We start from the raw sequence: 14752 nt of genomic DNA, 5'->3' as shown, positions 1-14752 counted from the left end.
ATTTGTGGGGATGAGTTGGCCACGTATCTTCAAAGTAGAAAACAAGAAATCCCCTGTGTCCTTGGCACAACAGAAAACAGCACATCATAAGTCTTGTTTTTCAGCCATCTGCTCATTGGTATGGAATTCATCACAAATAAATGCACTTTTTCAAACAACACAAATCAGATTTGTTTAAACCACTGCTCACTGTGTGGTGACGTTCCCATGGAACCCAACACAGCACAGAGAGTGGAAGTTTGGGCTTTATTACCTCCACTGCTATTTGCACTAACAAACCAGCCACAGCAACACATCACTGACTGTCAGCGCAAGCCAGAAGGCAGAAGTGAATCAGTTAAAAATTTCCTGCTATAAACTCTATCAGCATAATTAATATCACTTGGCATAATCACAGCCTAATTTATCATTTTCAAATGACTATTCAGTTTACAGTTTCATAACTCCTTCAAAGCAAGCACAAGGGTCTCTTCAGGGAAAAAGCAAACTAGAATCTGCAAGAAACCATTTCTCCAGAATCGAGCTTGATTTATTTCTTTGCTGTAGAATTCACATTAATTAGATTTCCTAACTTGGTTCCATTTCTCTTTTCAAATACAGTTTTTGTTCATTATATAAAGAAAAGCTCCGCTTAGGAAGGAAAGGAGCACATGGTGCTGGCCGTGATTTCAGTGCTGACAAGATGCATCACATTCAGCACCCATGTCACTCATACAAAATCAAACAACTCACTATCTTACTGGAACTGTAGCAGAATTAAAAGGTGATCTGAAGGATCCTGCTGGCTTCTGGAAAGCCGTGGAATCTCCTTTACCACACACATGCGCATACATGCCGCTGCCTCTTTCTGACACATCACAGCCTGTATCGCCCTCCGTCAGCCCTTATCTTGCATCCTCCTCACGCAGCTGGAAATCACAGCATGAGCTCTGAGCATTTGTTCTCACTCCTAGTAATGCTGCAAGGGGCAGCCTCCCAGCATCTTCTGCTGCACAGCACATAGAGGAGAGCACAAAGGACTGACCTCAGAATAAAGACGCTATTTGTGTGTAAACCTTTTCTATCAAAGTACAGTTTCTTTGGGGCTTTCAGATTCATGAGCTTCAGGGAAATGCAGCAGCACATAGCTGACTAATTGGGTGCATTATTTATAACACTACTGACACGCACAGTGGGTTTTCATTTTACAAACTGAATGTAGATTGGTGGCAGGCATGCTGTGGACAGAAACTGGGACAGTGACTTTGCATATGAATTACTGCTGTAACTGTTCAGCCTTCCCAGACTACCTGATAACAGACAGCGAGGGCCAAAACCTCTTTTTTTCTTTTCTCTTTTTTTTTTTTTGAATCTTGATTAAAGAAGTTTATAGGGCCTTAAGGTAAGCTAGAGATCCAACCAGCTTAGAGAAGTAAAGCGATTTAGTTAAATATTACACAGGCATTACACAGGCAGGCCCAGGATAATGGCTAGCCTATACAAAAATGTGTTTCAGAATTCCATGCTTGCTCCTTTGTTCCTATTCTTCTGAGTAGTAGGTTTCAGGCTTCTCTGACACAGAAGCAAACACTTCTGTAAAGATATGGCCATGTTCTCCAATGAAAAAAACTTGGCATTAAACTGGTATATCATATTCCTCTGAGAACGTAAGATTTGATGCCATTTCCAATTGCAGTATTGAGTAGTAATCACTAACTTTATCGAAAAAGGAAAGAAACACCTGAAAACACACTCGAAAATATGTTATTCGAATACAGCATTAGCAATCCCTTTCAATCTGAAGATAGAAAGATAATACTTTGAGAAAAGTATTATCTTATATGAGTAATATAGTAATAGTATTATCTTATATGAGAATATAACTTCTTTTTGAACTGAGTTCCTTGTTACAGTGCACATAGAGTTGAAGTTACTAAAATACCAGTCACGAAGAAGATGATGAAAGATATCTTCAATACACTATATGTTAATAAGCAGAACGTACATTATGAAACTGTTTTATATATACATGGTGCATATTTTCTGTACCCATATGGCAGAGCTCCATACAAAAGGATCTGCTACCCAATCATAGAAACCTACCATACTGTTAACTTTGAAGGAAATGCCTGTTAGTCATTGTATCGATTACAGAACTTTGATTACCTAACAGAGGAATCCTCCTGAAATTTCCTGAAGATTTATCTCACATTTCTGTTGGCATGTGCTGCCTCCCCATATGTCTTCATCAAGCAGGGAATGAGTTTGCCACTGAGCACTTCCATGCAAACCTTGATGATCTCACTGCTTTGGAGACTGCTGCTTACTTGGCAAAGTTAATAAAGGTCAATGCAAGATGACTTCCAAACCAGGCTTCAATGCTTATGAAGACAATGTCAGAGTCTGAAAAGGTTTAGAGATGCTGTTAATTCTGCACATTCATATGGAAGGAATGCCTTGTCAGAATGTTTTGTTCTGCTTGATGACTTGTATATATAGAAAGACGAGATTTTATACTGAACTGCAGACTCGTTATTCCTTTCAGAGAATGATTGAAATGATTGTCCTTTGCCATACTCAGAGATTTATAGCTTTGCCTTTCAGCTTGATGTACCAAGTATCTTTGTCACTAAACAATATTAAATCCAGTTTTCCTTGGAAGGGCTCCATTGTTAAAGTGAGAGATGACCGGGCTGCTGCACCAGGGAACTTTTAGGAGCTGAGGCAATTCTGAATGAAGATATTCACCTAGAAGGGAACTGTCTGTGCAATATCAGAGTATGTGTGCGTGGATGGAACCACTGACATATTGGGAATATACTGTCATGATTATTTTAATGCTGCTATTTTAATTGTTTAGTTGAACAAGACTGATCTGATGGGGTATGCTAATAGCTAAATTCCTCTGAGAGGAATCTGCCTCCATTCATTAACATTACTGACCAAGATTAGTTGCCAGCATGTTCTTGTGGGAGATGACAGAACAGGCTGTGGTGCATTACCTCCTCCTCAGAGATTCAGCTGGGTTTTAATGATCAAGCTCTCTTTCAGTTCAACATATATTATACAGAATTTACACCTTTCTTTCATCCACTTAAGTTTACTTATTTAAGACTCTACCACCAGGCCAGTGCAGAAGTCACACAGCCTTCTAGTGCAGTACCTGTAGTCACGCACATTACCATCTCAGCACATCTTGATATTTCAGAGTTTCTTAATTAACACAAGACAAATGAAAACACAGGACTAACAATATATTTGGCTGGAAGATCTATAAACTCAAAGCAAACCCAGTTTTGGACATTCTTTTCTACTGCTTACTGCAAACAGCTCTTTATACAGGTCCTTCTCACCATCCTCATCTGTGACTTTAAAATGTAGTGATTTCATGGCAAGTATTAAAAAGCAGACAAACAATGATGAGAAAGAATCGTTCTAATTTTCTTTTGATTTTTCTTTGGACTGTGGTGATTCTCTTACATGAATATCCCTGGGCTACCTTGGAAAGAAATGACTGCTCAAATGGGATGTTCCATTATTTCATTCTGTAGCCTTATTATTTATTGATTTAACCAATTTATTATTGATTACTCCAGTGGTAGGTGAACCTCTTCTATACAACTTCCACAATAAATGAAAAATAATGATGAAAATAGATGTCTAATTTCAAAGGTCTGAGAGAATGAGTGCATTCTTTGAGTCAACAGAAATTGAATAAAACTGTGCAGCAAGATAGACTTTGCCCTGTCTAACACTAAATGCATTATGCAGATATGTGAGAATGGAACATGGCATTAGGAGAGCTCTGCTAACAGGGGATGCCTTTCTACCATGTTGCAGTTGGGGATTGGCTCTGCATCTTGAGACACTAGCAAAGCTGATGTGTCACGGGAAGTCTTCTTGGCTTTAAGTGCAAAGAGAATACACAGCCCTAGGCTATTTTCACTCACTTGATTGCAAAAACAGAAATCCGCAGAACGAAGGAGGAACCAAAAGCAGTGCCAGGCAGCAACAAAAAGCACAAAACACAAGTGTAGTCGCCACATTATCCATATTTCTATCTGGCTACAACCAGTCTTCTGTTTGTTTGCAATGTACAGCATTGCTAGTGAGAAACGCAACAGCCCATTTGCTTCACCGAGATTTGTTTGTAAATACTGAATGGCGAGACAAAAAATTTCAAGCCAAACGAGCATAACAGGGAAATGCTGACTTTCCTCATCTACTGAATGTAGCAGGAAAAACATGGCCTATCTCAGTTAAAGAACAAAATAAAGTGCCAGACTTCCAAATATACTAACTCTGCACCACAACAAAGGCATGTTGTTCTTTGAAGGACCAGCTATAATAACATCACAGCAGAGTTCTGACAGTCCACTTTGCTTTCTATACTATGAGAACTAAAGCACAAAAAAAGTATTTAATTGTCAGTACAGCTGTGTAACACCTACTCACATAGGTAACATGAAATGTGGAATTAGATGCAGTGTACAGGTAGTCTGCTACATGTACTTTCAGTATAACACTTACCTGTCTGAGATTGCTTGAACTTTGCTGGATAATGAAGTTGCGGGAGCTGTTCAGCACTTGACACTACGCTTGACTGACTAATAGCAATAAGACACCTCTGGGACAGTAAGAAAATTAAGCAAATTATTAGAAGACGACAGTAGGGATTGGCAGTAGTCTGAAATGCACATTAGGGACATAACTGTAGTTCATACAAGAACAGCTTTCTATCAGTAGAAACACAATGTAATATTTGCTAGAGTGAAAAGATGCAGCTCCACTAAGTGTCAGACCAAGAATCTTATCTCCAAAGGACCAGATGCGCTGTTATGTAACTTCAAGAGACTAATTTAGATAAAAGTTAAAAAAAAAATGACTGACCGATGATAGCGTGCTTCCTGCTCTGTGCCGCTCTGTACAGATAAGATGCAACTGTCATTACTAGAAATTGCAAATGTAGAGATCTTGCCTCAGTGATCAGTCTGGGGAGGTGGCTGCGCTACAGCAAGATTTTAGGAAGGCAGTAATAAATGAGATCATCGTGATGTACTTTAAAGTGTAGAGAAGTTGAATACTTACATACATTGTTCTTATGAAAGGATAACATATATGACATGAATAAATAGAAACTACAGTTTTTAAGGAAGCGGTTTGAGGAAATAATTATTCCTCTCACCTGAGGGAAAAAGAAAAGCCCTATAGACTGCATTTGCTCCCATGAGCATTCAAGAGCATCCTGAGTTTCAGGAAACTCTTGCTTTAGACCTGTGTCAAAGGATCAGGCCCAACCAGCATGGGTTTGTGAAACACTGATCCAGTCTGACCAACCTCATCTCCTTCTGTGATCAGGTGATTTGCTTGGTGGATATGGGAAAGGCTGTTGACATGGTCTGCCTAGACTTTAGCAGAATGTTTGATGCTGTCTCACACAGTATTGTCCCAGAGAGGCTGACAGCCCGTGGCTTGGACAGGTACACTTTTTGCTGGGTAAAGAACTGGCTGGATGGCCAGGCCCAGAGAGTGGTGGCAAATGGAATTAAATCCAGCTGGCAATTGGTCATGAGTGGTGTTCCCCAGGGGTTGGTACTGGGGTCTGGCCCATTTCATGTCTTTCTTGGTGATCTGGATGAAGGTATTGAGTGTATTCTCATTAAATTTGCAGGTGACACCAATCTGGGAGAAGTGTGGATGTGCCTAGAGGGAGGAAGACCTTAAAGAGGGATCTGAACAAGTTGGATTGATGGGCTGAAGCCAATGGGATGAAGTTCAGCGAGAGCAAGCTGTGACAGAAATAGTCCTCCACATACAACTGGGACGAGACTTCAGAGTAAGAAACTGGATGGATTGTATCTCATTGATTTTACTCCTTGAGCAATCAGAGAAGTGCTCCACCAATATTCCCACAGTCCCAAACTATGCACAAACTGGCATAAGGTGCAGTTCTTGATACATGAAACATCATATTTTTCTTCCAATTTTTGTCATCTCGAAGTGACCAGAAAGAAAAAGAGGTTAGGTTTTATCAGAGGTCATTTGTCACAGGCAACAAGAGGACTATAAGATGGTAGAGAAGCAATCTAGCTACTGCTCATCTCCTATTTTCTTAGAGAGAGGGTCTGAGAAATAAATAAGTGCTCCTGCACTCATCTTGCTGCAAGCCATCATGCAGCCAAGTTCAAAATCTAGTTCATACTAAAGCAAAATACTACCAAGCAATTTTTGCTTAAGATTTACACAATCAAAAAATGTACATTTTGTCTTCCCATTAGCTGCTGCATTCTTAATTTCAGAACAAATCAGAATCCAGCATACTTTCACAGTAAGGATGCTCTGGATTACTCTTGTTTTCTGTAAGAAGCATAACTTTGCTTGTCTACTCAAACTACAGATGCTTAATAAACATTTTCAAAATAATTAAGTCATCTCTCCGTCATTTCACACTGCTAATTTGACTTGTTTTGAGTGAATTATTAATGGAATAAATGAATTAAGCAACTTACTTGTAGTTATTTAAATGCAACTGACAATTCATAATTGCTACAACTCTTTTGTACTTCAGAAATTAATATTACTGTATTTTTGCCCTATTGTGCAATTTATTTAATATCTCAAAGGCACTGAATAAAACCTGGCCCCTCAGATAGAATAAGCCATTGCTTGTGTCCTCGTAGCGCTGGGACAGTGCATCTGTTTTTCTGATTAGCTTCGATTACACAGATATGATCAGCAATTTCTAACGTATAACCCCAAAGGAGAAGAAAAGTACTGAGAAAGAAAGTAAAAGGCCACCAACAGAGTACTGTTGTTTGTCTAAGAGCAGACAGGAGGCAGCTTTTCTAGCTGCTGAATTATTGTGAACGCACTTCTTTGCTGTCCACCTTGGGCCACCTCCCATCCCTTCAGGGAGGTGGCTGCTTGCCTGGGGTGCTGGAACACAAAGTTGGGGCCATCTCTGCTTTGTGGCTGCTCACATTCACACCTCCCAGTTGTTGCCAGCTTAATTCTATGGGGGACATCACCAGCCTCCATCTTCTCATAGATCCCTGACCTCCAGGATCTTCCCCTACTTCTAGGATCCTTTCTCCAGCCAAGAACTTAACCTTATTTTCAGGCCTACTTCTTCTTTCCCCCAAGATCATTTCATTCCAGCACCCCATCCTTTTCTGGCATGCCAAGACACACTTTTTTGCTCAATCTAAACAGTTTGTGTGCTGAAGTACAACAAAGGGGTGGCCTCCCAGCTGATGGTCCTGACCTCAGTCTTATCAATAACTGGAGGACTCTGGATGTGACACACTTGTTTAGTGGTCCAGCTGTTCACAGCCAGTCTACCAGTTACAGGTAGTACAGGGAAGAAGCAGGCAGCAACCTGTTTGAGAGCTCAGAATTTCAGATGTGGATGTTAACTGCACTCATACACTTGCAAGTAGTAACCATAAAGTTGTGAGTAACCATAAAGTAGAATATGGCATCACTGCTCCTTTTATTGTTACTAGTGCAAATCACAGGCAGCAGCTGATGGAGTAAATCTGTGCAATTTTAGCCCTTAACCAAACATTTTAGCAGGGATGCATGCATTTTGCTGACTAACAATAGACAGTGTGTGTCTCTACCTTAAGTATATCCTTCAGCACATTGCCCAGCTTTGTCCCAAAGATCTTGCTTGGCTTGTTCAAAGGTTGCAAGACTGACGTCTTAGGTGACAGCCAGGCAACACTGGGAAGATGCTGCACCAATTGCAGCAATTAACAGATACGTCCATGAAGCTGAAGATGGAGGTTGTAGAGATGACCACATAGATCTCTCATATAAGACAGAAAGTACAAAATGTGATTTAAATGTTTTTCTTTACAATCCACCTCTTCTAAGTGTGCCTCCTAAGACACATTTTAAAGGGCAAACAGCACCACAAAGAACAAGCGACTACCTTTATATAATTCTCCCAGGTTTGCCAGCTTAGTGAAAGAGTAGTTTATAGTGTTTGCACCATTTTATCAGTTTAAAAAATGTATAAGAAAGGATCTAGATTGGTGGAAAGATTATTTTACTGCTACAGATCTTAAAGGAGACAGGAAAACTTTTAAGGTTTATGTCCCTGTTCAGAAAGAATGGCTCAGTGCAGCAAAATTTAAAAGAACACAGAACAACAACAACAAAAACCAAAATGCAGGAAAAGCAACAAGACGAAACCACACACTCACTGTTTGAAAAGCATTTTCACCAGCTCAGAGGACTGTAGAAGGTTTATTTCCCAGTCAAACAGAATACTACAGTTAAGATTTTTTGTAGTGGGATAAAGAAAAAGAGTAAGAGGAGCTTACTGATGACATTAATTTTGAGGTGCTTTTAATGTCTTGGTTAAGCACATAAATGATGGTGCAAACCAGAGCCGGAACAAGAAGAGGCAGAGACATTCTCAGCCCTTGGCTCCCATTCCTCACCCACCAGTTCCCAGTGCTCCTCCACGCTGCACGCCCAGACTTTGTCTTTTGACTGAAACTCTGCTCCCAGCCTCTTGTCCCTGATTCTGCTCAACAACCCGCACTTGTATTTTCCCAGCACATCATCAGACAATTTCTCACCTCCTAACTGATCTCACAGCTCTCAGCACCTGGGCAGCTTCCATCTTTTCTCTTCAGCAAACCTGTCCTGTGATTTAATCTGCCTTGCTTCCTCACATAGCTAATTTCAGTTTTCCCTGGGATCATTGTTATTCAGCATCTTCCTTCCTTCCTTCCTACACCTCACCAGTCTCATTATCTTGCAGTGACAGTCTCCTGCAGGTTCCTCATCCCCCTCCCCAGCTGGCTTTCTGTCTTGCTGTTGCTTTATTCAGAGCATCCAGACCAAACCCATGTCCCTTGAGGTCCAGATCAGTCCAGACAACCCCTTATCTTCTCCTTTCTGGTCTCATCTCCTCCCATTAAACCTCTGCATTTCAGTGGTACTCTAGCAGTGTCCCCGTGCTGAGGTCTGTAACCACACGGAGGCTCAGGGAATGAAGTATGACAGACAGAAAAGGACTTTCTGAAGAATTACTGTTAGCCATCTACAAACAGCAAACTTTCAATAGATGATGTGATTGAGGAGTATGAGGTATATTTTGTTAACAGCAGTAAAAGACACATCCCTGACAAAATCTGGACCTGTTCAAAGAAAAGATCAGAACGTTTCACTTTGAATAAGAAAACATTCATTTTTGTAAATTCCTTTTCTCAGAAAGGCTAAAGCCTATTTTTCAGTTGCCTGCAGGGTCTGACTTCAGACAAAAGCAGATAACTGGCAGAGATTATTTCAGCCAAAACAATAACAGTTTTGGAAATCTTGCATCCCACTTGAAACACAGTTTTACATGGAAAATGCTGAGCAAACTCAGTAATAGGCTGTGCTGTCAGTTTTGTTGGCAGTGTCAAAGCTCAGATTCAGGTAAGTACTAAAACTTTAATGGCCAAAGCACAAGGATATATGCAACTATAAATGTTATTCTGTAGGTAATATATACACAGTATATGAAACTCTCTCTCCATGAAGCAGAAAAACTGCTTTTAAAGGAAATACTTAGTGCTGCTTCTTGTCAGTGATGGAATGTCAGGAAAATGGCAGCAAAACAGCCAGCCTCATGTGAGATTGATTTCTGGTGTCAAGCTTATAAATGCAGAGAATAATTCTCCACAACTGTTGTAAAAGGAAATCTGACACCTTTGTACGTGTAAATCCTGGTGCTGGTTTCAGAGAAGCTGTTCAAAGTTAAGTAATTATTGCAACTTTAGATTTAGATGCACAAGTAAAGGACAATGCTGTATCAGGTAGGGAAAGAACAATACAATCAAGTTGTATCTACTGCAGTAACCCTGCATAAATATTCTGTTGTGCTGAGATTTGTGACATTACAATACCAAGCATTTAATGAGCGTTTACACTTCCAGCACCCCAGAAAGCAAGAGGTAAGAAGGGTAAAGATTCTGGGACTGTAGCCCAATGTGAGTATTTGCCAATGTACAAAACTTGCTCAGGCTCAAAAAGCTGTTGTTGTTTTGATGTGTTTCTTTTAAGTGAGGTTTGAAAATCAGGAAGTGGAGGCAGGCTCCATTCCCAGCTCTGCTGCAGATTACCTGTGCAACCCCTGCCTTGTAACACTTGATCTGAATACAAATGCGAACTGCCTGAGCACATAATGCATCCAGGGAAAATCATCTGCCAGAGGAAGGAGATGTGGAGATCTCATGCAGTGCATTACAATCCTGATGGCACAAAAATGTTAACACACAGCTCCTATTTGAATTGTTCAGATTTTCAAATAGTTACTCTCCTCTATGACAATAAATAAAATAAATAAAATCAAGCTAGAATAGTTTGTCTGCTACAGGTCTGTGTATGTAAATTCTACAGTAAACACCACCTCCTTCCATGCTAAAGGCAAGGCTATGGGTGTTTGAGTTGAGCAGGATACAGCAGTGAGAAAATTTGTAAGTAACTACGTTGGTAAAGACACAAATAATTGGGAAAAAAAGTTGGTTTCTCAAGAGTGATTTTCTTGTAGAAAGACGTACATCATATGCAGACAGTAAACAACTCCAAACCAATTGCTGAGACATGCATCTTTTTTTTTTTGTTAATTTCAGAAAGGTGAACACAAAAATTTCTCCTGGTTGCAGAGTGTTGCTCCAGCCTCATGCCTAATATAATTGAAAATACATTTGCACAGGTGAGCAAATCTAACAGCCACCTATTTGTATTTAGTACATTATTAAAAGTGAGCATCTTTAGCACTACCGCTACATCAGTGGAGCGGGAGCTCCTATCAGAATAGTGCAGTGCAGTGGCCTGAATGTATGCAAAGCCGGAGTAGGGAGAAGGCAGTAAATATGCACGTAGAAAATACAAGGGGAGGCATTCAAAAAATGCATGACAACTGTGCACAACTAAAATCTTCAGCTTTTCATCGCATTTCAGATACTATTAGATGTCAGTCTGAATGTACTCAAATAATTTACACTTAAAGCTGCTGAATAGAGCTGCTGCTGGTGACACTGTGACTGACTCACATGGAATGTTTTCTTTGAGTGAGAAGACGACTGCTGTGCTTGATTGGCCAAAGCACCATATGTTTCTAGAATTGCACAGACCTACTTTATCCTGTGATTTGCGGTCAGGGTGTAGTGAAACTGGCCCAGGTGGTTTGCTGATTCAACATCCACAGTTGTGTTACTCTGTAAGTAAGATGAGTTTTTAAAGAGACCATATGTGAGTAATCAGCAGCCCAGTCTGCCTTTTCACAGCCCCTTTCTTGTAGATAAAGCCAGGATGGAACAGTAAATATGCAGTGACATCTTCAGAGAACTTCCTGCTTTCACTGCAGAAATGCAGGAGCTCTATCCTGCTGCCAACATTGCCAGCGCGTGGCTCTGGATGATACTCCCTGATCCTCTATTTCCCAATTGTACTTGGTGTGTACTCTTTGAGGCTGCTTGAAGAGGAGGAAAGTGGGGCCTGATCCCTCAGGCACAGCTACATGAAGAGTCTGAGAACAAAAACCAACCGAGTCTCATTGCGTCACAGAGCCCTATGCACCTGCCAGAAAATTGTCCTTGAGGAAAGCACTCAAAATAAAATGGAAGATCTCTGTGCTTGCTTTGCCTCTTAAGTGAAGAGCTGAAGACAGATTATTATTTTAGGACTGCTTATCAGATCTTTCTGACAGTTATTCTGATGTATTAACCTATAAGTCTGGGGTGAGGAAATTGGATATTCATACCTGATGTCAACAAAAACTGAGCATCTCATGTCCTTAGGCTCTTTTGAAACCCCAGCACACATTTCTCAGCTAATTGAAAGCATATTTTCTTTAACAACAACTTGCAAGAAGTACTTATTTTTTCTCTGTGCAAATATTCCTTTGGGCTTTGTCTTATCACCACATAAAAATTCTACCCGTATATGATGGTAAGACCAACAAAATTTCCAAACATATGCAAAAAAGACAATAAAATTAACAATGAGAAATCATATTCAAAATACTAAAATATCATCCAGTTTAAGGTAGGTATGTTATATGAACAAAGATTTACTTCACTCTGAGAAGACCCATCCTATAAAGAAATCTTAAAAGCTTCATACCGAACACGCCTCCTTCTTTATACAATCCGTACAGTTATCAGAATCATGAGGCTTTTTTATGTTCCTGCTCACATTACCAAAATACTTCTTAAATAGAAATTAATCGCTACCAATCTAGAATGCTTCCTTTTCTCTCTGTTGTGCAATAGAAAAGCACAGGTTCCACTCCCTAAACATAACTGATTATGATCTCGCATGGTCATTTACGCTCTGTTGCACTATTACAGTCTTTTACATTTCTGAGACATTTGAGGGGAAAAAGAAAGCTACAGGTACCTACAAAAAGACCAACAACATACATTACTGACTAATTACTTCTTCATAGCACCAGATTGTAATACCTCAGCCCTGGTGGTTGATGAGGCTTACCGTTTATATTTAATTGATAAACCAGAAACTACAACCTTCAAACAACATTGTCATCACAAACATCAGTAGAAGGCAATCGCTTCAAAAACAGCCAACCAACCAATCCCAAAACATAACTGTTGAGGATAAATGTTTTGATTCATTAGTAATGAATTAATTAGTAATTACAGCAGTATGCTTTTGTCAATGCAGAAGAGTCAAGAGCCAGCAAATCAGAAACAGAAAGCAATATATTTCCACTTGTTGGCTTCAACAACATTATATGCTTAAAGGCTGTACGGTTACTTTTTCCAATGAATTACCTGTCCCAATGATCTCCAGTCCAGGCTTGCACTTCCAATGTACACATGCTGTTTATCAACAATCCAGAAAGATGACTGAAGGCGTCCTTCATTATATGCTGACATGTTCATATATAGCACTTCTGCACCTACAAATTTAGGGACACAATAATAAATATTATTGTTTAAAAGAATAGAAGTTGCAAGCATTAAAATGAAGAAACTTCACATTCTGTGGTATCAACTATATAAACTGCTGAGGGGCATAATTAAACGTATTACTAAGGCTTAAAATCGAGGGTAAAGCATCACTGTCCCACAACATCAGACTTCATTAACATATAATTAATTACCATATAATTTATGGGGATAAAAAGGTAAAGGGAACATCCTCTTTGCTTATTTATCTCTCACTTAAAATCCGGTAATTGCTTTTATTCCTGTATGTTCCTAAAACCAGTTTATTTTTAAACATCTCTTCTGTAATTCAAACCTGCCACATATCATAATGACCTCTGAAATAAAAAACCCTTTCTGAAAAGCAAACTCAGCTCCTTTCCTCTGTGCGATGCTTTGAGTGCACAGCGTACATTGGGCTGCCACGTGGAACAGGTGAGGGCAATACGATGGAGTGAAGAAGGAAACAGCAGCCTGAAGTACACTGAGACTGCTTTGTGCTGCTTAGCTGTAATGCTGAACCTGCTGATGTGAATGGCGTGGTTTTTATTAGGATCACAGGCCACTGGAATCAAAGAACCTGCATGTGAGGAGGTAAAAGCATGTTGGCTCCATCATGAATGAAAATGCCTGGATCAGCCCTGTCAGTCTGTTTGCAGCTCTAAATCCAAAATACATTTAACCTTAGGTAAGTTCAATCAGTTGTTAGCATCATCTTTTTTCAGTGAGTTTAGTTTTTTTCAGGAATATTTATATTTAAGATTGGGTGATCAATCTGAATTAATTATTGCCAAAGGTAATATACAGTAACCCAGTGTGACAGCTGAGATGAGACTGATGAATCAAAGTGGGAGTAGACTGGAAAGCAGTAACAGTGCCAGCCGCCTCCCAATAAGCATTTCTGTGATCATCAGTATCACGTGTTTCCATAATATCTCGAAAGAAATTACAATTTCAAAAACTCCAGGACACTCAGGGGAAAATTAAATATATTTTTAACTTCTTATTTCTCTCTGTGTAATAAATATTCTCAGCTTTAAGCTGTAATTACCAGTGCTGGATATTTCTTGTTTTTATTTTGAAAATTGTAAGTCTCCCTTGAATGAATGAATCTTGAAATTCAGGCAGGAAAAGAGAAAGAAATCAGGTGAAGCACCAAACACACAACGCAGGACATTGAGCAAGAAAAAGAACATGCCTCACAGTCTCTACAATTATATATACTTGGATCCAGCCAGCCAAGCTTCCGTTTTTCTAGATATCACCCATCCACATTCTTCAGTTCAAGGAAAACAATGGAAAGGCTGGAAACAAAGCATTCCCCCTTTTGAACACTCTTGCTTTCAATCCATGTATTAATGAGTAGAATTATGTTAATTAATGAGATAACATGTGTGAAATGGTAAAGAAATGAGAAAACATAGGGGCGTTAAATGGATTAGATTGTTTTCTGATGAATAAATAAAAGCAATTCCTCTACTAGCTAAGGCAAGTGACTCTGGAGAGCACTGAACTTCTAGCTGCATGTCTGGAAACTGCTTAAAAATCAAGTTTAACATAACAGTTTGCTTCAATCATATTTTCTTACATCCTATTTGCAACATTAAACAGCAGTTTGAATTTAACACCCACGGCCCACCTACAGCAAATAGTTTATAAATGAAGTGTTAGCATTTTAAAATAGGAAAGGTGACACTGTCAACAGAAACAACGATCTTCCTTCTCATAACTGAGTGCCTAAAATAAAAACCTTTTAAAAATATTCAGTGCTGAACAGAAATGCTGATTGCCAAAGCCATGGCAGTAAACTGTTTTACCAA

General features: G+C 39.5%; 1 protein-coding gene across 3 annotated transcripts in view; it reads right to left on the bottom strand.

Moving 5' to 3' along the window:
• The window catches only part of PLD5 (phospholipase D family member 5), a 160943-nt gene that overhangs the window by 26966 nt on the left and 119225 nt on the right, over positions 1–14752 (bottom strand). For all 3 annotated transcript variants that reach the window (XM_015857803.2, XM_015857804.2, XM_015857805.1), the window contains one exon: positions 12777–12904. In XM_015857803.2, the coding sequence (XP_015713289.1) occupies positions 12777–12904 (128 nt within the window). The remainder of the gene's footprint in view (positions 1–12776; positions 12905–14752) is intronic.

The sequence above is a fragment of the Coturnix japonica genome, chromosome 3 (genome assembly GCF_001577835.2).
Source record: "Coturnix japonica isolate 7356 chromosome 3, Coturnix japonica 2.1, whole genome shotgun sequence".
NCBI lineage: Eukaryota > Metazoa > Chordata > Aves > Galliformes > Phasianidae > Coturnix > Coturnix japonica.
The sequence above is the reverse complement of the archived record's forward strand: the minus strand, read 5'-3'. Positions and strand labels throughout refer to the sequence as shown.